This window comes from Salvia splendens, chromosome 5 (genome assembly GCF_004379255.2).
Source record: "Salvia splendens isolate huo1 chromosome 5, SspV2, whole genome shotgun sequence".
NCBI classification, from domain to species: domain Eukaryota; kingdom Viridiplantae; phylum Streptophyta; class Magnoliopsida; order Lamiales; family Lamiaceae; genus Salvia; species Salvia splendens.
Window position 1 is genome coordinate 352,212 of NC_056036.1, and position 24,373 is coordinate 376,584.

The following is a 24,373-nucleotide window of genomic DNA, read 5'->3' on the forward strand; positions in this document are numbered from 1 at the left end:
AATACAATACTCGACCAGGACGCTCAAAAGAGTTCCGTGATTGTTGAGAGTTTTTCTCATAGTATTTTATAGAAATGAATAGTAGTTGGCACGTGCCGAACAAACTCCACATAATCCACGTGTAAAACCACAGCCCCCAATTATCCAAAACACCAAACCCTAAAACCTTCATTGAATCAATCTCAATGGCGATGATTCAGTGAAGAAGATTACCCACTCTCCTCCACAATTCCCTCATCCCATTCAATAATTCCTCAATCAATTTCCCCTTCCCCCCCTTCCTAAACCCCATTTCTCTCTCCTCTCCCAAAATGGCCCTGCCTCAGCTCCTGCATTCTCCTCCATCTCCATCGCCATCGCCGTCGTCCTCCACCTCCCTAATCTCCCCCAAACCCCAATTAAACCCCGCCCGCAGTTTCCTCTCCCCACCGCTCCGCCGTCGCCCCCATCCCCTGTCGTGCGCCGCCTCCTCGTTCCCGGAGAAGCACCACACAAATCCTAAATCCGACTACGCGGCGGAGCTCCCCCTCTTCCCCCTCCCCCTCGTCCTCTTCCCTGGCGCCGTACTCCCCCTACAAATCTTCGAATTCCGGTACCGCATGATGATGCACACCCTCCTCCACACCGACCTCCGCTTCGGCGTCATCTACACCGACGCCTCCACCGGCACCTCCGACGTCGGCTGCGTCGGCGAGGTCGTGAAGCACGAGCGCCTCGTCGACGACCGATTCTTCCTCATCTGCAAGGGGCAGGAGCGGTTCCGCGTGAATCGATTGGTCCGCACCAAACCCTACCTCGTCGGCGAGGTGACCTGGTTGGAGGACCGCCCCTCGGCCGGCGAGCTCCACGACCTGGACGCCCTCGCCGGGGATGTCGAGAGCTACATGAAGGATGTGATCCGCCTCTCGAACCGCATAAATGGGAAGCCTGAGAAGGAGGTGCAGGATCTGCGGAAGAACCTCTTCCCCACGCCCTTCTCCTTCTTTGTGGGAAGCACCTTCGAGGGGGCGCCGAGGGAGCAGCAGGCGCTGCTGGAGCTCGAGGATACGGCTGTGAGGTTGAAGCGAGAGAAGGAGACGCTCAGGAATACCCTCAATTACTTGACGGCAGCGTCTGCGGTCAAGGATGTGTTCCCCTCGACATAGCAATAGCAATAGCAAATGTGGTAATACTATGTGTTACTCTATTTACAGTGCTATGAGTTAATGCCTAAACTTTTGATATCCAATACATAAAATTCACTTGCTCAATTAGGATCATGATCATGTACTTGTTGAGTATGAAAGATTAGAATCATGATCAAGGTTCGAGGAAATGCTCTTGTTGAGTGTAACAAATTAGGATCATGATTCAAGAATATGCACTTGTTGATTGTTGAGTAAAGCAAAGGCAGTTTTCCGGTTAGGAAAAATAATCTGACTAGTGCCTAGTGGTGAGTGTGTGTAGTGTTAGGAAAAGTTGAAAACTTTGCACTTAATATCCATTAAGACATGGTTGTGAAAGTGTTATGTTCGATTCAGTTTTGTAACTTTGTTGAACTAGTTAGTTTTTACTAGAGACAAGCAACATCTATGTTTACTTGTAGTATCAATATTGGTTGTTGCAGTTTGCTTTTCCACCCCTTTTCTTGTGATTGCTATCTTCATTTCTCAAATTTTCTTGTTGGAGAGATGGCAAATTTTACAGTGTGTGCGAATGCTTCTCTTGCAAATCTACTTGCATAGTTGCATACAAATATTCACATAGGTGTGTGCTTGAAACCAATCCATCCACTCTTCATATCCTAGGATTTGCTGTCTTATAAAGTGAATGAACCTAAATGTGTTTCTGTACCTAGGGTTCGTTTGATTGGTATGAGAGTATTGTGTATGATAGGGTAGTTGTATAGGGTTTCACATGATAGTGTTGATAGTATTATATCTCAATCGGACGTTTGTTTGGGCTGATAGTGATAATCATATAACTTATTTGGTCTTTGGTTGGGCTACTACAAAACCATGATAGTAACACTGATTGACAAATATGCCCTCATAAACATAGCATGTAAATTCCATTCATCATCAAATTAGAGATGAGTTTGAAATACATAATTTTGCTATCCACTTTTTGTAAAATAAAATTTCCATACATCATCGAATTGGAGATGAGTTTTCAAGTTACAAACCACAAAATAACTAAATTTAAATGATGAAACCTATGGCACAATACGAAGCAGAAAAGGAACCAGTTTGAAGCAATTTGCACTTTCTCCCTCAACCCCTTTTTAAAGCCTGCAACAATTTCAACATAATAGTAAATAGTTCAGGAAAATCATAGTGCACTTTATTCAAATCTCAGCCTCCATGAGAATCTCCTCAAATAAATTAAGCTCAAATAATCATGAAGATTGTCAAAATCACAATGCATAACTGCACAAGTACATCTTAACTTGAATATCTCTTCTCTGAAGTGTTCGAACAATAATACTCGGCGGAAAATCACCAAACAGGATCAATCAACTAATTAGCACAAATCGCAAACAGATTGAACCTCCACGAGTGAATACTCGAATACACTAATTCAATCGATTGAATTCAGAACTTAAGCAGAGAGAAATAATACCTTTCCAATAAGAATTTCGTTGGTGTGGGGACCGTAGGCGTCGGAGGTGTCGAGAAACGTGACGCCGGAGTTGATGGCGTGGTGTATAAATTGGATCATCTCATCTTCGGGCTTCCGCTGGCCATAGCTGGCTGACATGCCCATGCAGTCGAGGCCTTGTTTGGAGACCTCGAGCCCCTGCGACCCCAGCTTGATTCTCGGAACATTCACCCCCATTCCTCTTAATTAGGGCTTCTGCAATTTGGGTTCAGTGGCCTCTTGACTGCCGTCAGTTGTTGGAAAGCAAATGAAGTGAGGGGAGGAAGGGGAGGGGTGTTTTAGACAACCGATGTGTAGAACACAATCTGGATCGGCAACATAACTTCAATCATAGCCTTCAGCCTGGTTAGGCGTATATGAAAATGACATGTAGCTATCATAAATCTTTCCGGGTCATGAAGTTTATACCGGGTCCTCGTGTAGTTATATCATACCAATCAAACACTAGATAGAACCTAGATAGAAGCCAATATCTAGGGCTATCATACCAAACAAACGCATTGTTACATGTAATTCTTAAGAAAAACACAAAAATACCTTGTCTAATCAAACACCATTATAAATTGGTACTAATAATTAATTATATAAAAACACAAGGGACATCCATCTTAAATCTTAATACATCCCTTTTCACAAAACCCTCTTCCTATTTTCTTCCCAACTTTTTTTTCTTCTTCTCAACTTACAGGAAGATGAAAATCAAACCATTTTCATATTAAATTAAATATAGCCGAACTTGATTTTCATATTTTATCCATAGTCAAACATTCTCCGTTGACTGCGCCAGGAGTGGCTGGGTGATGGATGGCCTGATCTGCGGGGTCGCTCTGCTGGTGTTGTGCTCCGCGCGGCACTGGATCTCTGCAAACTTCTTCTCTTCACTCTTCCCCCAAAGCACCAAATACAATCCGAATATGATCAGCACTGCACCAATTATCCTGTCCATCACACACCCACCAATCAAATTTAGTCATCATTGATTGGGTCGGCTCTATTCACTTCTAGATTCAATTTAATAAATTGATTAATTTCATGAAAATACTTAATAAAATAAACGACAAAATATTAGGACGAGTAGAGAACACACTAGATCCCAACTTGGTCGGGGAATAGGGGATGGATGCATAATGCATTGTTAACAAAATGTGACATTCTTGACCTCCAAAGATATGGATGGCTAGGTACTAGCTAACTCTATGATATATCCCCATCAAATTGATCATATTTTATTTTATTTTTTACTTTATATACTAATAATAGAGATGCCCAGTCCAATTAGAAAACGACATACCGGTATTTTAAGGGAGTTAGGATCGAAAATTCATAGTGTAAGATGATATTCAGTTCATTAAATAAGATGATAGTTAAATAAAATCGGAGATGAGTAAAAATGGACTTTGTATAGGAGTAAATTAGTCACAGGATGAGGTGGGAGGGATGATTGCAAGATACAATGCAATTTTCGCATTGTGTAAACGAGGCGAGATACATTGTCACATGCCGTAAAAGGGCAAACATGGCAATAGAATGATATCCCATAGAATTTAACTAAGATCGAGTGAATTGGTTCGATTAATGATATTAAAATAAAATAGCAAGTCGTACCCGCCCAAGTAGAACTCCTCTCCCAAGAGAAGGGAAGAGGTGATAGCGACGACGAGTGTCTGGACGGGCTGGTAGACTGCGACGAAGACGGGGCCACCTTTATCTATGCACCATATCTGTACAGCGAAGGCAATCCCAGATGCCACCACTCCCTGCATCATAAGACTTGGCTGTCATCTTGATTTTCTTGACAAAACACACATTGGTGTGTGTACATGTAGACTTTTAATAATTTGATAAATAAATGTATAGGAAAAAGTATAGTAATTTTGTACATTCAATATGATATGCATACATTATATTGACTTAAACATATGTTATGTCACATGGCTCAACTCAACCATGGAGATTTAAGACCCACTAGTGCTTCAATAATGTTCTGTATTGTTTTGACAATTTCTTTAATATGGTGTCCTTTCCTTAACTTGAAGAAATTAAATATTCAAGCTAGCTTTCATTTTCATCATTTTCTTCTCAATATATGAATTCATTTAATGCAAATAATTCTATTGCCATAGTTGTTTTTGTGTGCGTCCGCTCTAATATCATGATAGAAGTATACGAAATTTCAACTTAGAAACCAATTAGACGATATGTGATGAAGTATTCATGAGACTCATATAGTGATTTTAGTACTTACAGCGTAGAAGACGCTAAAGACCTCGGAGCCGGTGCGGATGAGCCAGGCCTCGCCATTCCTCTCGAAGAAGGCGGCGATGACGAGGAACTGGAGGATCCCGAAGAAGCACTGGTAGGAGGTGAAGGAGAGGCGGGCGGGATACCTCTTGAGCACGGGCGCCTGCAGCACGAGCCACCCGGCCCACGACAGGCAGTGCCCTATCAGGTACAGGCACCCCATCGTCCAGCTCTTCCCGGCCGCATCTCCCAAAACCACCGGCGTCGACACTGCCATGGAGGGCGGCGTCGGGGTGTAGATGGCGGGCCCCTTGAAGAGCGTGATGACAGATGCCCCCGCGACGCAGATGAGGAGGCCCGCCACCTTGGAGACACCGTCCTTGCGGTCCAACCGCACCTTCTCTATCCGGAGAAGGGCGGCCATGAGGAACGTGATGGCCGGGACGGAGTTCTGGATGGCGGAGGCAAAGGTCGGGGAAGTGTTGTCGAGTCCGACGAGGTAGAAGCCTTGGTTTGCCGTTATCCCGACTATTGCGAGGAGGAAGAACTCGAGGAGGAAGCTCCATGTAATCGGCGGCCTCTCCTTCCTGTTCATGTATTGTACATATATAAATAAAGATAAATAGTAAATTTTAAAGGTTAATATTAAGCACATAGGAGTATATACTTTTCGAGAAAGTAGGCGAAGGGGAGGAGGAGGATGAAGGCGAGGATGTTTCGATAAACGGGGAAGACGATCTTGCTGATGCCCATGTTGAGGGCGAGACGGGAGACGACGTGGAAGCCTGCATAGCCGAACTGTAAGGCCAGCATGGCTATGTGGAGCTGGAATTTCTCAGGGATGGAGCAGATTCCCCGGCCCATACCCGTGGCTGCATCCGCCATTGCTAGCTGTAGTTGAGAGGAGAGATTGTGGTGAAGGTGGGATTTAGGGTAGTGATATAAATACAGATATTGAGGAGAGGAAGTGTGTGTGTGTGTGTGTGTGTGTGTGGGTCAAAATTTGAGGCTTTCAAGTGTTGTATGTTTGTCTCCTACGTACATCAGTATGGTTTTTACATACTACTCCCTATTTGATCTATTGGATGGCATGAGTGCATGACAACCTTGGTTAATTTCATATATCTAAGATGTGTTTTTGTTGCATGGTATTGTAATACGAATTTCACAATGCTGACTTGTTCATCTGCACACAACTGCCTTGAACTTAGCCATCTTTTGTCCAATCGCTATTACAGAATTGGACTGACTGTGCTTCGTTCTCTTAAACCCTAACCCCTCAATTCTCCACTCTTTACACCAATTTTATTTCTTGGTTTGCTCTCATTTTTTAATCTACCCAACTTTGATACTCTACTACTATTATACTTAGTATTCCAACTAGTCGCTTCATGGCTCTAGTGATGTGGAAAGTGAGTTCTTGTGTGTAGAGTCTTCAAAGCTAATTAATGACTCTTGATTCTTGGTGATCACCATATATATGTTCGACTTAAATTGTATTACTAGTATTGAAAATTGTTCTCTCTCATCTCATGTATGCATAAATACCCAACCAATAAATTCGAGATATTAAATACTAAATTAAAAAAGAAATGCAGTAGTATGATATATTTGGAAGGGTATTAATGATGGAGTGTGGGGTATGGAGGGGTCATGTGGTGTGGTGGTGAGCCGCCGCCGCCGCGCACGAGCGGAGAGGGTGGCGGTGCCCTTCCACCGTGCGACTCTCATCGTCCACACTAAGCCTAGACCCCACCATCCTGCCCCTACACATTTAATACAATATACTTTCCAAACATAGTCTAAAACTTATTTTAAATAACTAATAATTGACTTACACTATTTATATACTAGTTACCTCTAATTTTACCCTATAATCATTATTTGAAAATTGAAATAGTTCACTATTTTTTTTTGGCCCGTTGACATTAATAATTTCATATGAATTGCATTTTTGCATGTGCAAATCATGAGGCAAACATGCAATTTTACAGAATGCTATTTTGACGCTCGCCACTACTTTTATAGATCTAAAACAGTTCTAGTATTTATTTTGTATAATTAACATACTATAAGAATAAAATATAATATAAACAATTTTCTTTCTATTTTGTACAACCTGATTTTAATTATTATAATACGTATATTTTTAACTTACTAAATTGATAGAAATTTTAGAATATGATTATATTTTTAAAACATAATTCCTCAACATATCAAAACCGTCTCGAATACTAAATATTTTATGCATATAAGCAAAGAGTCTGATTATAGTATCTGCTGGTTTAAATGGGATCAAGATTTTGATTTATCGATTTTATAAGAAGATTTTGATTTGTTATTCACTTCGATTTCTACTGGACACAATTTTTTGATCGACGATTTTGCTTTATTTATAACATAGAAGTATATAATAGTTTATTAATTAAGATATTTTGAACACATACATTCTTAATTTTGTGATGATGGTAAGAAAAGCAATGAGTGGAAATTTAGGAGACTACTTCAAAACTTTTGTAGCATGAGGGACATTAATTAATTAAGTAAAATGAATTATTTAAGGTAATAAATTTGGTGCTCCCACTATCAATCCACCTTCCAAAGCTTGGCTGTAGTCTAATATTAATTGCTTTACTTTAATCGACATTGTGCTCCCTCTCTTTTCAGACCACCATCATTCCATAATCTCTCAAATATCTAGTCAAGTTGATTCCTGTCCAAACAATAAATATATTTATATTCAATTATTTCTACAATTAGAATGAAAGAATCAATTTAAGATTATTAGAGCATCTCCAATAAGAATAATACAATTATAGCCCAGCCACAAACTCCTATTGCCACATCATCAGTACTAAAACTCCTCCTGTCACATCATCAGGACAAGCAACTGGACAAGCAATAGCTCAGCCACAATAAACAAAATTATTAAAAACAAATAATTAACAATCACACAAAATACGGAATTAAATTTACGACACAGATACGGGAAAATTCAAAATTTTCATTTAAATTAAAAAAAGTTCATTAAAAAAATTACATAATTAAAAAAAACCCCTCTTTCACACACGAATTACGGAATTACAAAATTAAAAATTACAATCACGCAAATACGAAATTAAATTTACGACACAGATACGAGAAAATGCAATAATTTTATTTAAATTAAAAAAAGTAAATTATAAAAAAAATTACATAATTAAAAAAACCCTCTTCCACACACGAATTACGGAATTACAAAATTAAAAATTACAATCACGCAAATACGGAATTAAATTTACAACACAAATACGGGAAAATGCAATAATTTTATTTAAATTTAAAAAAAGTAAATTATAAAAAAATTACATAATTAAAAAAAATCGGCTAGTCGATTCCGGGCCTACAATGGCGGCTAGCGGATCGGCTATAGCCCGCGAATAGGCTAGAGCCCTCGAATCGGCTAGAGCTCGCCGATCGGCTAGCCGTTTTGCCGCTCGCCGCCTACAATGGATCGGCTAGCCGGTCCGCTAGCCGATCATTGGAGATGCTCCACTTTTGAGATGTATTTTTGCAGTGTGAGTTTATTAGAGCTCAAAATGAGATTTATAACGGCGCTGGCCGATCGCTAGCCGATCATTGGAGATGCTCTTACACTTTTGAGATGTATTTTTGTAGTGTGAGTTTATTAGAGCTCAAAATGAGATTTATAAAAAAAATGTTTAATTTATAGTAGTATTATTCACCAGTTCCTTGAAAAAGAATTTTTTATTTTAAAGTGGAATATAAAATAGTGAAGAATGTGTTTGGTTGGTTTGAATAAGAGCAACGAATGCTAAAGCTTTAACTTGAATGTTTAGTTGTGTGGGTTCCATCGATTTGATGTCTAGCTAGAGTATACACTAAAAAAATTATTTAAGGATACAAAAATTGAGACGTAATTACTTGCGTTTGATTTTTTTTTAAATAATAGTAATAATTTAAGACGCAAAGAAAAACGTCCCTAAAATTAAAACAAATTAACTTGAGCTTTTGTATCCTATAATTTTAATTGAGACACCAACAATAAGAACATTTTTTTGTAATGATATTGTAATTAGTAGTATAAGTGTTAGAGAATATTTATATATGAATTTTTTGCATTTTGTTTTAGTTATATGTGATTTTGTTATATGCACCTCCACATAATTTAATGATATTTGTGTCGTTTTATAATTTGAGAATATACTTAGATGGTCTGAAATACTCCAGATTGCAGAAGAAATAGTGATATTTGTTGTGTGATATAGGAACATTAGACATGCCCATTTCAAATAATTCTCACCTGCAAAAAGAATTCCCTTTTTTCTAACTATAAAGTGCTTTACATTCATTCGCGCATGCACAAACATTGAAAAACGGTTTCTTGAATTCATCATAATTTACTATAGATAAGACAGCAACATAGCCATGATCTCAATGCTAAAAGGTCTGTTCCACAGTAACATATTTTCTTACTCTTACTTTTTCCTTTGTCTTACTCCCATGTTAGAGCACCCGCAACGCGTGCCGCCGGCGTTCCGCGTGCCGTTCCGCCGGAACGGTTTCGCGGCGGAACGCGTTGCGGCGCTGCATTCCGCTCCCGTCCCGTTCCCATTCCGTGCCGGGTGCCGACGGCACGTAACGCGGCACGGAACAAGCCGCCACGCGCCTGGGCGACGTGGCCGATCCCCGTGCGTGCGTGCTTCCCACTCGCCGGCCCGCGAGTGGGACACGTCAGCAATGACGCAATAATTATTTTTTTTTTATAAACATCGAATTTTTTAAAAAAAAAATTTTTTAAACGGTAACATTACCGTTTTTTTAACTTTTTCTTAATTTTTTTAATTTTTATTTTTATTTTTATTTTCTTATTCTATAAATACACCTAATTCATTCATTTTATACACAACTACACATCTATTCTTCCTACATCAACATCAATTTCTCTCCAATTTTCATATTCTATCTCTTCAAAAAATGTCCGGCGACGGCAATTACGGTGGTGGCGGCGCCGGAGGGTGGGATCTCAACGCGTTCGGCGATTGGGAGACCATGTACAACACACTTGGTGGTTCTGGGTCATCGACGCCGGGCACGCAGGGGTCGGCGACGCCGGGTGGGTACCAACCACCCACTTTCGATGTGGATGCCTACGCTCGAGGCTCGCAGCTTTCCCAGGGTTTGTCCCAGATTCGGGAGGATATCCCCGTTGAACCCACTCAGGGAGGAGGCCGAGGCGGTGGAAGCTACAGGGCTGCGTCTGAGGCACCCGAGGAGGATGAGGAGGAGGAGCCGGAGGATCTGGGCCGGCATCCCTACACCAACGAAGAAACAAAGGCGGTGTACACCGCCTGGCTCACCGTCTCATATGATCCCATCGTCGGCAACCAACAAGCCGCCAAGTGCTTCTGGGAAAAGGTCCGTGATGTCTACCACGAGACTAAGCCGAAAGGGGCCCGGAAGCGCAAATATACAATGCTTCGTGCTCACTTTGGCCGAGTCGATTTACAGGTCAAAAAATTCTGCGGGATCTACTCCACCGAAGCGGCGCACTACCAAAGCGGAGCTTCGGGCGCCGACATACTGAGGGCGGCTTTGCGCGCCTTCCACCAGGACACCGGTGTACAGTTCAAATATGTTGATATTTGGCAGCTCGTCAAGGACGAGGAAAGGTGGGCCGGTGGTGTCCGCTCCAGCTCGGGATCAACCTCAAAGCGGACGAAGCACACGACGAGCGGCCAGTACTCGTCTGGTGACACCGATGCGCCCAGTGATCGTGGCACGCAGGAGGTTGGGGTTACGGCCGCCGAGTACGAGGGATCTAGCCGTGGGCGCCGTCGTCCGCAAGGGACGAAGGCGGCGAAAGCGGCTAGAGCGAGGAAGGGCCGAGGAGAATCAAGCCAGTCGGCCTCGGGATCGGGCTCACAAGGAGGCTCGAACACACTTATGGTGGCGTACATAACCGCCACAATGGCGGACACTTCCCGCTTCTCGTACGCCCAATACACGGCCTGGTGGAACGGAATTGTGCATATGGCAGGACTACTTGGTCTTCCCCCTCCCCCTAAACCTCGACCGCCTCCGGAGGATGATTCGCCGGCGGAGTAGTTTTTTTATTTTCCCACGTTTAATTGTGTGTTTTTTATTGTGTGTTTTTTATTTTTTAGGATTTGAATTGTGTGTTTTTTTTAATTTTTTTAAGTTTAAGTTGTAATTTTTTTTAATATTGTGTGTTTTTTAATAAAGTATGTTTGTTTTTTAATAAAGTATGTTTGTTTTTTAATAAAGTGTGTTTATTTAATTTAATTTAGTTGGAAATAAAAATAAAAATTGAAATAGAATGAATAGTAATTTAAGGAACGGTTAAGGAACGGTTAAGGAACGGAGGGTTGCAGGTTCCGTTCCTTAGTTAAGGAATGGAGTAAAAAAGTACAGTGGGGCCCTCAAATAGTGGTTTAAGGAACGGTATAGGAACGGTATAGGAACAGCGTTGTGGATGGCCTTATTCTCTCTACTTTCATCTCCCATACTTTATTACTATCTTTTATTTAATACATTACACACATTTTTTTAATCTTCATGCCAAAAAAATGTTTCCACTATTATGGAACGGAGGGAGTATTAACAATTGTAGGGTACGGCTCAAGGCTCCATAGCAGCTTCGTCTTTGATTAAACGCTTTTTTTTGGTCTTAATCGTTATACACCGCTTCAATATTAATTGTTATTGTTGGTGTTTTTTGGTTTTGTAATAGTTATAGATAAAAAAACTCTTTATTTTATGTATTTTGAACAACTTCGATACTAATAGCCCACCATCATTTTGACTTAGAGTATTTGTACAACATAAAAATAATTACTACTATACGAATTCAAATCAAAACAAAAAAAAAGTAGTACACAAATAAATGCATTATTTTTTTAATGAAATAAAATATTTATATTAGTGCTCAAAGGCATTAGTTAATTTCAAATTAACTAAAATAATTGAAACTTCTTAGAGAATAAATGTGTTTTAAATCTCAAATAGATTCAAATTAATGATCACATGAACATGACACCACTTGTGTTCCCCAAAGATCCATCATTTCCATTTTCAATTTTCAATAGCAATTATCAATACTTGGTACGAAAAATAGGTGAATGTTTTATTTGGGAAGAAAGATTTTGACAATTCAAGCTTGAGTTCCACCCAAATCCCATGCACAAAACGACAGCATGAAAATGAATGTTTGATTTATGTCACAAGTTTCCATCAATTTTAATTTAGTTGAAAATAATATTAGACTTTAAGCATCGTGGTAGGCCAAAATGACTCATAATTCAGTTCATTTTGTCGCAAACGACTTTCATATATCATGCTAGATTCTTGCAACATTTCAAATTAACTTTTACCTATTTCTATAAAATCTTAAACCCATAATTTGATTACCCTTCAGAATTTTTTTTTATGTGTTCCAATTATATTAGTAAACCAAAAATATATTGTTGAAGCCATATTAGTTATGATTTGATTTTATTCAATTTTGAAGCTTGGTCTGTTTCTCAACGGACCTTTAGTCATAGATAGAGAAGAGGAGTGATGATAAACAACCAAATTTTATACAACCAAAAAAGTTATACTATTAGTAATTTGAGGTATAAATTATATATTTAAATAATAAATGTAGTTAGTGGACAAGTTAAAAAGACTCATTAGTCTTCAGCCTCATTTTCAATTTTTTTTTTAATATTTGAATTGTCTCTATATTATTTTTCAAATATGAATTAAAGTATGAAATTAATTACATTTTATGGTTCCAAAAAAGTAAAAAAATTATACACAAATCATTAATATATGACCACAATATTATGCACGTTCCATGTACTATGTATGTGCCTATTTGTTTTAATTAAATGCATAAATAAACTGATTTTTTCTCAAATAAATTAGTTTTTGGTTGTACAAAATTTGGTCACGTGGATTTATTGAGAGGAGAAAGGGGTCCATGAAGGAATCACCACTGTTACCAACATAATGTAAGCCTAGTCAAGTCATCCCACCACTACCCAATCACACACCATTGGGAAAGCTAGAACAAGCATCTCTGGTCCAAAGATGCTCTAACATCTTCATACAGGGGACAAATAAGATTCCTAGTTACTCACTTTTCTGATCCACTAAAACCAGTGGGTGACAACACTTTTCTGATCTCATTTTACCTACTCACTTTCCATCCTCTTCAAAGACATGTGCAGAGTAACACATCACCACAGGCACCGATGATTAACAAACACTAACCAATTTTAAAGGCAGATTTGAATGTCTAAATATCTTTATCTCCAACCCTTTTGGAACTCATCAGCAGTGCTTAACAATTTTACAGAGAGCAACTACAAACCTTAATAAGCATGTTCCAACCTAGGTATAGTTCGTGGTGAAACATGATTTAGAAAAGTTCTTACATATCCAGCTTTCAGAAATTCACTATGATAAAGTAGAGGCAAAAGGATGAAATACACGAAACAGAATGCAATCAAGAAGGCCTAACAGTAAATAACCAAGACACATTGCTCTTCCACTTCCATTGAGGAGCTATATACATGGAAGAAAACAATATCATGCATAATACAAATATCACAGATGGGAAACTGAATGAAAAAAAAATATCATAACTGAATAAAACATTAACAAAAGTTTGATGGAAGAGAAAACAGCAAATAGATAGTATAATATACTAATGGCCTAATGAAAATTTGTAGATGCACAATGTAACTTAATCCACAAACAGCGGGGCATTTTGCTTTTGGCATTAATCCCTTCCATTTATAGTTCTATGACAACAGTCGATCTAGACACATCTCCACATCAAAAAGAGATGTACGGAATTAAATATTGGGGCTTGTTTTCTTACAGAAAATAATATCTCTTCATTGTAATATAATGTACACAGACAATGCCAAGTCATGTTTCAGCATCTGTATCCTCAACAGATTTCTTATACTCTGGCTTGAGCTCATAAGTACCTTGGTTTGTTCCTCTTTTATTGTACACGCATAGCTCATTTAATATCTCCTTCAAAAATTGCTGAAAAAGATACAGAAATTTATTTGATAACGAAACATAGAAACAGAAAGTGGAAATAGAGTTATGAGCAAGGCATACAGGAGGTTGATCAGTCTCTTGAACCAGCTGTTTGAGCGTCCAATTAGGTTGCCTCTCAAAAAGCTTGAACATGATATCTTCCAGCTCCCCGCGATCCCTTCTAGTTCTTTTCATATCAGCCCCCTTAACTGGAGCTGCCTTTTTCTTATCCTACACATTTGGAAATTGATTTTTCAGTAACTAAAGAATAAACAATTGAGGGAAATCTCAAAAGTTCGTAAAAGCATATTTGTGTGTAAGATGGAAACATGGAACAGGAATACATTCTGAACCAGAAACCAGTAAGACATCACGTTAAAATTTCCATACAACACTACACCAATTTCATGACTGAAAACTTAAATGAGGAGCATTAGCTGGGGACATGAAGATCCTATATACACAGAAATCAAAGCTGGAGAAGGGCTGGATGGTTGGTCGATAAATACTACTCCCTCCGTCCCCAAAGAATATGCACTTTGGATTCGGCACGAGTTTTAATGTAAAATTGGTAAAGTAAGAGAGAGGTAGCGAGAAAAAGTAATTAAAGTATTGTTAGTGGAGGATGGGTCTCATCTCATTAGAGAGGAAAAACTTTCCAAAATTAGAAAGTGCATATTATTGTGGGACGGAGGGAGTACTAAATTTTCTAGATCTTATATGGTGCTAAAAAAACTCCATTTAAAAGCATTTAGAATGAACTCCAGACATGTCATGACTCATGAGACTAATAACAGGCATAAAAAATGACTATGAACATCAAGCAAATTTGATGCTTCAGTTGGATATCATCATTCCAAATGAGAGGAAAAAAATTCACATGTTAATGTTATTATGATCATTCATAAAGGGTTGACATACCCTGTCTTTGTCCAGCTCTTAACAAACCAATCTCTAATTTCTAGGGGCCTTGAACCAAAATAAAGTATACTCTACTACATGGCAGCACATATTTTCAAGATGCTGTATTAGATTAAACAAGTAAAAAGAAACTAATTACTTTAGAATTCGACGTAATGAATCCCATCATTCCGGGCATGGGTCTCATGTGTACGCCACGATCATTATTGAGTACCTGATAAGCATGAGAGATGGATATTACTTTCAGTAAGAACTGAGAAACTAAAAGTGGCAAAACTATAAGTTAATAGTAGCTCGATGCCCTGACCTGGATTTGTCTATTCTTAACCATGGACTTATTTGTCCTTTCCCGACACATTTTTCTATACTCTTCAATGTTTGCATGGTGGGGTTTCATATCAAATTTATGCTCCACTTTTCCTTCCACTGCAACTCTTCCTTTAAAAGAGAACTTGGTATTATATACACAAGTGGCAAACAAAATAATAAGCACATCCAAAATCCTACTGGTGAAACATAGCAATTTATTGAAGAATATAAGGATAAGTAGCAGCAAAGAAGATCCATGTAACTTAACTTCCGGGGCTAGTTGCAACATTAACCTAGCCACTCTACTGATAGGTTGAAATGCATACACATAAATTAATTTCAGAGGACGATACATTAAATGAAACAGAAAATGACAGAATAGATCTGTGAGTGAGTTATGCACATCAAAGAGATAAAACCCATACACTAAAACTCTCTAAAAGTAAACAGTTTGTTCTTTTATCCATCATGTTTCAAGAAATATCACAGCTACACAATGTGGCCTTCGAAAAAGGAAACTAGAAAATGTGAGGGAAGTTTATTTTCACTTTGCTCAAAATTCTCAGTGAAATGGAATAAGCCTTTCCACAGTTGTTTTGGACTCGATCACCCACAGCAAATCTTCTATGCAGTTCCGTATTATACACTAGCACATTTACAATCCAAGTGCATATTAAAAGATTTACTCCAATTGTTATTTACAATCTCCTTTGACATAACGTGTGTAACATATATCCATAATCATTATCGTGAACAATACAATTCCAATACTTAAGGACTTGTTAGCGAATCTCATACTATAACAAAAAACAGATACCTGGACATAAATTAAATAACTAGTTGGAAGACAAGATTTTTATGAAGCAGCAACAAAGAAAGCGGATTTAGACTCCAGATAAGGAAAACACCTTGATTCGACTCGGAGAAAATTCCCATGGGAACGAAATCTTTGGACATGTTGAGAGAGTAGCTCTTTGGTATATTAACAATCTCACTCCCAGCCATCTCCATAGTAAACTGAGATGATTAATTCAGAAATCAAAACCCTAGCAAACCAAATTTCCCCAATTCAAACCAGCACATAGAATGTATTAACAGTAATCACAAGAAACAAAAATAGGGAGAGTACTTGGAGGGCAGAGGAGTCATCCGGCTGGAGGAGATCGAGAGAAACGACGACTTTGGAGACGGGAGGCGAGTCGGCGGAGGCGGAGGCGGCAGAGGACTGCCAGGCTTTGGAGACAACGGGAGGGCACTTCATGAGCCATACCGATCGGTCGGCTTTGGAGGCTTCGACATTGATGTCGCTATGAATGTAGCCCTCCTCCATTGAAGGAATCCACGAGCTTCTGACTGGAATTGGACTCTGCGGATCGCAATGGGTTGGGTCGGGTCGGGTAATCGGATATCGGTCGCTCCTTTTTTTCTGCGTTTCTTCCTTGTTTCAATTCTTAGAATTTCAGCTTCTAGTTAGCGTTTCCCTTTAATTGATTTTGTATTCCTTTTTTTCCCTTTTTTCCAATTTTTCCCATTTTTTTCTTTTTGTCTTTTAATGAGTACTAGTACTTCTTTTCTAAAAAAATTTTAGTGAATAACATTACAGTATATACTCCATCCGTCGCTTAATTTTTTTCAAATTTTAACCGGGCACATGTTTTGAGGAATACAACGGAAAGTGAGTTGAAAAAGTTGGTGAAATATGGATCATACTTTAAAATATTTCATCTGTCTCATAAAAATATGTGCATTTAAAATGACACAAGATCTAATGCACAATTAGTAAAGTAAAAGAGGGAAAATAAATGGTAGTAGAATTAGTGTCGGTGGATATTGAGACTCGCATTATTACTATTAGGGTGTGTTTGAATTGATAGATAGAGACATTTAGAGTGCATTTAATGGCTCAATCTAGTGTTTGATTTGTTGGTTAAATTTTCTGTATGGACCGCTCAATGGGCAAGGGCTCATTGAATTAAGGCTGGAAATGGTTATTTTACAATCATGAAAAATTCAGTGATAATAATCTATGCAACACTATTTCAATCTTAAATTATCTAAAGTTACTAATATAGCCCTCAGCCTTGGAAATATAGAAAAAAGTCAGATGATAGTTTTGGAATTTCCTACTGCAATGCGACTTTAAATAACAAACCAAACATATGCTATCAATGACTATAAATAACATACCATCAATTCAAACACCACAAATAGAAATGGAAAACCAAGAAAAGCATTGCTACAAATGATTGTGTTCTTATCTTAATGAAAGATAAACTTCAATTCAAACACACCCTTAGTGTTTAATGAGTTGTTTTAAATAAATTGATATATAAAGGTTACGAGGGAACAACTTCTTATAAATAGAAATGCCCATACTTTTTTGCAATGGACAAAAATGGAAAATGCTCATATTTTTATGGGACGGATGGAATAGCACTTATTAGTTTTATAATAAAATGTAAAGTGAGTGAGGATAAGTTAATTAATAGAATGTTAATTAACATTCTATTAATTAATAGAATGTGAGGTCCATTATAAAAATGATAAAAAGTAAAATGTTACAAATTTTGTGGAATGTAGGGAAATGAAAATACTCCCTCCGTCCCACAATAATTGTAACTCTTTCCATTTCGGTTCGTCCCTCAATAATTGTCGCACTTCACTTTAACCATAAATGGTAAGTAGGTCTCACATTCCACTAACTCACTTCACTCACATTTTATTATAAAATCAATATGAAAAAGTGAGTCTCACGTTCCACTAACTTTTTCAATCAACTTTTCTTTTACATTTTTTAAAACTTGTGCCCACAATAAGAGTGACAATTATTGTGGGGCGAAGGGAGTATATGACAAATTTTCAAGGACAAATGGAGTAATTCTTACTCCTATAAGAATAAAATTATAGTACTAGTAAATAATTTTACTATTTCTCTAATGATAAAATTGGGGACTGGGTTGGAATTAACATTCAATTATACGAGGCCCATGCTTATTAGGCCGAATGGATTAGAAGAAAGGCCCAATATGACCACATGATGTCTTTTCTACACTATGTGAAAATTTACATATCATTATTTAAATTCGTTTGAAAATTTCATAGATTTGGTTTGGAATAATCTATTACTAGTATATAACCAAGGTTGGAAAAGATAATAGTATTACAGTAACACTGTAATTTACCCTTGCATCAATTAATAACATAATAAATTATAAAGTTTAACCAATTAATCCATTACTAGTATATTAGCGGTATATAACCAATTAAGTTATGGTTTATTGTCATACTAGAAAAAAATATCTTCAAAAATAGCATAGATAGGCTAGCCTTACAATCAGTTGGGTTGATTTCCTATTATTCTTTCTAATTTGTCCTCCACCAAATGTCAATGCCACAATAAAAATCACAAACTTTCAAATTCCATAAAAACTTTCAGTAAACACTCATGAACCCCAACAAAAAAACAGTTTCAATAAATTACAAAAGGAATCTAATTATAAAAAGGACGATTGGCATAATTATGTACACTAATTACAAGTTCTAATTAATCAAATTATTTGCATGCAGATATGTGCTTCCTACACTCAGATCGAGTTCTCAACGTACTACTGCATAATCAAAGGACATGTTTTAAAAATACACCACCATTTTTTTAAGAATTCTTTTATTAAGTGCATACTACAAAATGAAGACAAAATGGTTGAAGTTAAGTTAAGCAGAAGCAGGTCTTGGCGTAGGTATCTTACCTCTCTATAACTTAGGTCAAGTTAACTGTTTTGGATGCACTGACAATTCACATGTGAAGTGGATACGGCTACACAGATAATGTTGCTCAATTAATCAACTTATATAGGGAAAATGTTTATGCTACAAATTCTTTTTAAAACATTAACTACGATTACGAATCATAAATTTGTTTGTCGGGTAAATGTATGAATTCAAAAATTAAACTACTACAGTAATTTTTATCGCATGAATGAAAATGAATCTTAGTTTATATTCTAAAACAAGTTTTACTTTATGTCACCCCTAAATAAAAAATAGAGGTCTCTTATGCACGCGAGCGCATAGTGAGCTCATACGGTTTGCAGAATTGGAGGAAGAGACATGGCGATGGATGGAGGAGGGGGGGAGAGAAGGTGAGCTGGCGGTGGTCGAAGGGTAGAGAGAGTTGACGTGTTTCGTGACTTTAATTTGTTTATGTATATATCCTCATCATCCACACCTCGTCGAACTTGTAAAGTAGTAAGACATATCAACCCAAATATTTAGTGATTCAGTTCGCTCCTTTTATAATCAATTAATCTTAGAACGAAACCTCGCTAGAGTTTGATTTGTCTCTCTTTCACATAGTATATAGTAGTACTAGATACGGTCTCAATCAGTAAAATGTACCTAGCCCCCGTAATTAATATTTTAAGCCTTGAATTCTCCTACCGAAATTACACTTCAAATGTAATCAAATTGAAAGGTACTACGATCAATATTTGGTGATTTATTTGATGAGAGAGAGAAAATTATTGTGACAAAGTGTGGTTTGGACCACAATTAGAAAGAAGAGGATTTAGTATGATAAGACACAGTAGAATGAAGCACGCGCTGCTGTCCCTAAACCCTATCATATAGTATCTTGTTTTTCCTCACTCTATCAAACCCTACTCCTATTATTGCTTTCCCCCTTTTCTCAATTAACACATTATATTCTTCCTCTCAATCAATAATTACTAACCACATTACCTTCACATTTTTCTTTCTCTTTTACCCTATTTCTAACATATGTATCAAACGGGATTTATTTGGGTTCAAAGTTCATAAGTCCCAATAAAACCAGGCCTTACATAAGATATATAAGTCCATTAATAAACATATAAACAAGGAACTAAACATATATATGTCCAATCTATATATAGTGTCAAAGTCTTTTGAATTGAAACATTCTGTACTTTTTATTTGTAAATATATGTGGAATCCCTAGCTAGCTATGCTTTCACCTTTTTCCTTTTCTTGAATCGAAGACTTGAATTTTGATTTTTAAACAAGTGTTTGTACAATTGAGACCACATATATATACATACAGTCAGAGTTTACATAAATGATCTAATTTGATAAAATAAAAATTCACCTTAAAATAGAAAACTAAGAACTATTTTAAGTCATTTGATTGTGAAGATTTATGCTGGATTCATAACTTTGTTGAATGATAGTACTATATATCATCAACTTTTAATTCGTCATTTTTAAAACGCGCGAGTACATTTTGTTTCACTCATCTCGTTTCATATCCTATTTGAAAATGATTTTCTAGACTAAGTCTTTCCACTCATCTCGTTTCATAACCATTTTATCCAAGAAACAATTGCATAGAAATGAAATCATTCAAAGTGACACATAATATTTCATTTTCTAGCTATGCACAATCACCTTTAAGGTATTCATAAGCTGCTTACTTTGTCACAAACATGCTAAATATTGATACAAGTACTACTAAATATTGATGATTACACTCATTTTTTTCAAAATACTAACAAATGAAATTGAAACCCTAACTCGTAGCGCACACACACACACACACAGTCAAAACTGATGGTGAGCAAACACATCAAACAAGAACTAGGTGTGTATGTGTACCCTTTAGGAACGAAATGTCATTGTCTATAAAAGATTATTGAATTTCCACAAGGTACACAAATCATGGAATCTAGGGAAAGTTTCTGTGATTATGTTTTATACTTTTATTTCATACACATGCTAAGCTTCATATCTAGAAGCCTACACAAAAGAAAAAGTCCCTTTAATTTAATCTCACCAATTCACATCCAATCCATTTATGATATATCCTGCATTAATTAAACATCAGTATTTAGAAACCACAGCTTCCCTTTTTCTAGAGTTTGGTCAATATCAGATTTTAATTCTTCACAGCTTTCTTTCTCTGGGTCTTATTTTGTGACTACACATGCATTTATGAATATTAAATGACAATCTAGTTTAAAATTGGAGAGGAGAATGATATGATATGGAATATCTTGAACATTATTTATAGTATTATAGATGTGTTTGTGTGTGAAATAAGTATTGTGTTAGGAGGGCTAAATGTCACTTCTACAATGTGCTTTTTATTGGGATATGAATAATGAAGCATAAAGTGACATTTGCCAATGTTTCAGACACTTGCAAAGCTGGACCGCCAAGTACTCCTTTTTTTTTTCTTTCATTGAATTTGAATTTAATAAATAAACACATATAGAAAAAACTCTACCCCAAAGGCATTAATCCAGCAATAAAACAAGGGGGAAGGAATCATGGGGTTGAAAATCAAGAAGAAAGCCAAATGAAGAAGACAAAAAGCATTCAAAGAGTGCAATAGTGATCAAACAACACAAATCAATGAAATCCGAAAGAAAAAAAAAGTTCCATGCTTTCGATAAGACCAAAACCCTTATAAATAAATAGGAGAATAACAAATGGAGAGAATCGTAATAGAAATTCGGACATAGTTAATTAATAACAAAACAACACACCTTCTTCTTCTTCTTCTTAACCTAACTCATTCCCTAAATCGTGTCAAAATAGGAAGACATTGAATTATAAACGTTACAACAATAACAAATGTTTATCAATGAGAAATATCAATTAGATTTATCTCAATTCTCAAGGCCTTGGTGGCAAGAAATATTGCGTACCCGACATGTAGCCACTTGAATACATCGATGGGTCGAGCATCGAGGCATTCAAGTTGCTCGTCGGGGGTGGGTCCGCTGCAGCGATCAGATGATGCTGCTCCGGCCCTCCACCGCCCGAGGAGCTTTCTCCTCCACCGCTATGGTAACGGCCTTCAGGGCCTTGATCATAGAGAATTCCTTTAAAAACATGGCCACCGATGTTCACCGCCGTCTGATAGGCCAAAGTCTCCTCCACGTCGTCCACCGCGCTAACCCTCACGCACCGGAAAACCGCCGGAGAGTTCACTTCCGGCGGAAACTGCCCCGCCACCTCAAACCCTAATTATTCACAAGGGCAAATAAATCATCACAACGAAAAAAACACATATTTTCAACAACTTTTACCTATTATAAACATAATAGAGATATATGAGGAAAGATTCGGACACCAATTTCCTTGACAAACTCTTTTTTTAGAGGCTATTTTGCGTCAGTTTTACTCTAAAACAGTAAAGAAAAAAGGAGAGAAAGGTAAAGCTCATGAAACTAGTCATAAATCTTTTGTTAGATTCTCTCACTCTTCTTCTATCAGAATAATACTCCAATTAATGAGAATTGAGAAATGGAGAATCCCCACCTCCGGCGGGGGAGGTATTCTCCCGCAGGCGCTTGAGGCTGTCGCCGCGAGAGAGGAGCCTCTCACGGCGGCGGGCGGCGGGGACCCAGGTGCTCTTGACGTGGGTCTGGCAAGGGAAGCCGCGGCTCTTGCAGCAGGTGCGACACCTCATGTGCTCGCAGTCTTTCTTGGCTTGATTCCCACAGTCTTGACAGTTGATCATGTCTCTTCCGCTCATCGCATTCAAACCCTAATTCCAAACCAAACGTCACCGTTTTGGTTGATTTGCACCTCACATAATTCGAAAACCCTTGCCCTTGTTGTAGATCTCCTCGTTTTCACCCCCAATTCCGCCCTAATTTTGTGTGTGACCTAGCACCAGATCATTTCCCTATCAAAATTTACGAGTTTTGTAGGTTAATAATCGAAAGCAATTGTTGTTAATCTAAAACAATCAATCTCTCTCTCTCTATATATATATATGCATATTATACTTGCACTAGTATTTGTTGAAGTTGAGGAATGAGAATTGAAAGTGGGATGATATCGATGAGATGAAATGAATTGAATAGTTTGTCTGTGTGTGCGCGCATTAAATTCACAGCCCTGCAAACGCCGCCATCGCCACTGCAACCTCAATTTAAGACCCCACAGTAACGTTTTCCCCCTTTCTCTTCCTCTCTCACACACAACACGCACTAAAACTCATCAAACATGGTAGAGAGAGTGATATATGTGGGGGGAAGGGGTGGGGCCTTTATTTGTTAGAGAACAAAATCTTAGCACCCCTTCTTCTCTACAGTTCTCTCCCAGTGTGAGATGGAAATTAATAGTCTCTCTTTAATTATGCATTTTATGTTCGCCGTTAGATTTTATACAATGTTACTATTTTGTTAGTTAATTGAGTAAAAAATAAAGTAAAATGAGTTAGTGTGAATCGATTGAAAAAGTAATCACCTTAAGTGAAACGAAAAGAGTAGGAAAAAATTTATCCAGCCCTAATTGCATGATCATCCAACGGGTCTACATTTGCCGGCATACATTGATTGAAAAATCTCTTTGCTTATTCCTCTTTACACCATAAAAATGCCCATAAAATTTAAATAAAAAGCGTATTCCATATAAATTTGTTATGTATATATAGGTGTTGATAGGGTTCGGGTTTGCAATCACCTAGTTCGAATTGGATTTTGCATTTGACCTATTTTAAATAGGATACTAAAACATACTCCATGCTAAAAACAATGTTAGAGTAGTTGTTAAGGCGACCTATATATAGCAACAGTGGTTTATTCAATCAGGTTACGGTTGAAGGAAAGATTAGGAACGAAATGTCAGAACCAACAGAAAATGTCAAATATTGACATTGTGTTGATATTTTCTGTTGACGCTATTTGTCATATGTTGACATCAAATATTGAAATCAAACGGTCCAAATCATAGTTTATAGTTTATATTTGATTACATCCCTATATGTAAGTATTGCGGGCATTTTTTGAGAATACCATTTATATTAAGTCCATTCACCATTATTTTGTGTGCAATATATTTTTATTTGATTCTGATAGCTTAAATCGAAAGTCATCTTTAGGTTGACCTAGCATGTTCTGTCCTTTTAGAGCAACAAGGGGTAGTAAAGTAATATGCACATGTTGTCCACTAACTACACTTTTCAACTTAATCATAGGTTCTAACTCACCCTCCGGGTCAAGGGGTATTAGATTCTTACCAATGTTTGTGTTACTCAAGTCGATATTCTCGCTTCTACTTCATCCATAATAAGGAGTCGTCGGAGAGGGAGAAGTGGTGACCTGATACATGAAGAGAGAGGAGAGTTGAACGAAACCTAGGTCAGTTTGGTCAACATATTGATTTCCAAAACTTAACAACGGGACATACGTATCTTTTCTTGTGCAAACTA

General features: G+C 37.5%; 5 protein-coding genes across 7 annotated transcripts; 1 reads left to right on the forward strand and 4 right to left on the reverse strand.

Annotated features, from left to right (window-relative positions):
- Positions 1-132: 132 nt before the first annotated feature.
- LOC121805010 (lon protease 2-like) lies at positions 133-5,021 on the forward strand. Of its 2 annotated transcripts, none has more exons than XM_042204757.1 (2): positions 133-1,165; positions 4,888-5,021. In XM_042204757.1, the coding sequence occupies exon 1, from the start codon at positions 312-314 to the stop codon at positions 1,143-1,145; it is 834 nt and encodes a 277-aa protein (XP_042060691.1). In that variant the 5' UTR covers positions 133-311; the 3' UTR covers positions 1,146-1,165; positions 4,888-5,021. The 2 variants fall into 2 exon arrangements, with proteins under 2 accessions (XP_042060691.1, XP_042060692.1); XM_042204758.1 differs by having other exon boundaries at positions 4,879-5,014.
- On the reverse strand, positions 1,154-3,085 carry LOC121805012 (auxin-induced protein PCNT115-like). The gene is made up of 2 exons (XM_042204759.1): positions 2,602-3,085; positions 1,154-2,270 (listed from the first exon to the last, which is right to left on the reverse strand). Exons 1-2 carry the CDS (start codon positions 2,815-2,817, stop codon positions 2,253-2,255), a joined length of 234 nt encoding a protein of 77 aa, XP_042060693.1. The 5' UTR covers positions 2,818-3,085; the 3' UTR covers positions 1,154-2,252.
- On the reverse strand, positions 3,204-5,972 carry LOC121805009 (protein WALLS ARE THIN 1-like). The gene is made up of 4 exons (XM_042204756.1): positions 5,549-5,972; positions 4,886-5,468; positions 4,246-4,397; positions 3,204-3,578 (listed from the first exon to the last, which is right to left on the reverse strand). The coding sequence occupies exons 1-4, from the start codon at positions 5,764-5,766 to the stop codon at positions 3,401-3,403; spliced, it is 1,131 nt and encodes a 376-aa protein (XP_042060690.1). The 5' UTR covers positions 5,767-5,972; the 3' UTR covers positions 3,204-3,400.
- A 7,597-nt stretch (positions 5,973-13,569) lies between these two features.
- LOC121801939 (general transcription factor IIF subunit 2-like) lies at positions 13,570-16,642 on the reverse strand. The gene is made up of 6 exons (XM_042201417.1): positions 16,304-16,642; positions 16,083-16,191; positions 15,173-15,303; positions 15,005-15,079; positions 14,026-14,175; positions 13,570-13,947 (listed from the first exon to the last, which is right to left on the reverse strand). Exons 1-6 carry the CDS (start codon positions 16,502-16,504, stop codon positions 13,825-13,827), a joined length of 789 nt encoding a protein of 262 aa, XP_042057351.1. The 5' UTR covers positions 16,505-16,642; the 3' UTR covers positions 13,570-13,824.
- A 4,957-nt stretch (positions 16,643-21,599) lies between these two features.
- On the reverse strand, positions 21,600-23,148 carry LOC121803086 (protein SHI RELATED SEQUENCE 1-like). 2 transcript variants are annotated; one of them, XM_042202795.1, is made up of 3 exons: positions 22,947-23,148; positions 22,474-22,843; positions 21,600-22,175 (listed from the first exon to the last, which is right to left on the reverse strand). In XM_042202795.1, exons 2-3 carry the CDS (start codon positions 22,688-22,690, stop codon positions 21,826-21,828), a joined length of 567 nt encoding a protein of 188 aa, XP_042058729.1. In that variant the 5' UTR covers positions 22,691-22,843; positions 22,947-23,148; the 3' UTR covers positions 21,600-21,825. The 2 variants fall into 2 exon arrangements, with proteins under 2 accessions (XP_042058729.1, XP_042058727.1); XM_042202793.1 differs by having other exon boundaries at positions 22,474-23,148.
- Positions 23,149-24,373: the final 1,225 nt, after the last annotated feature.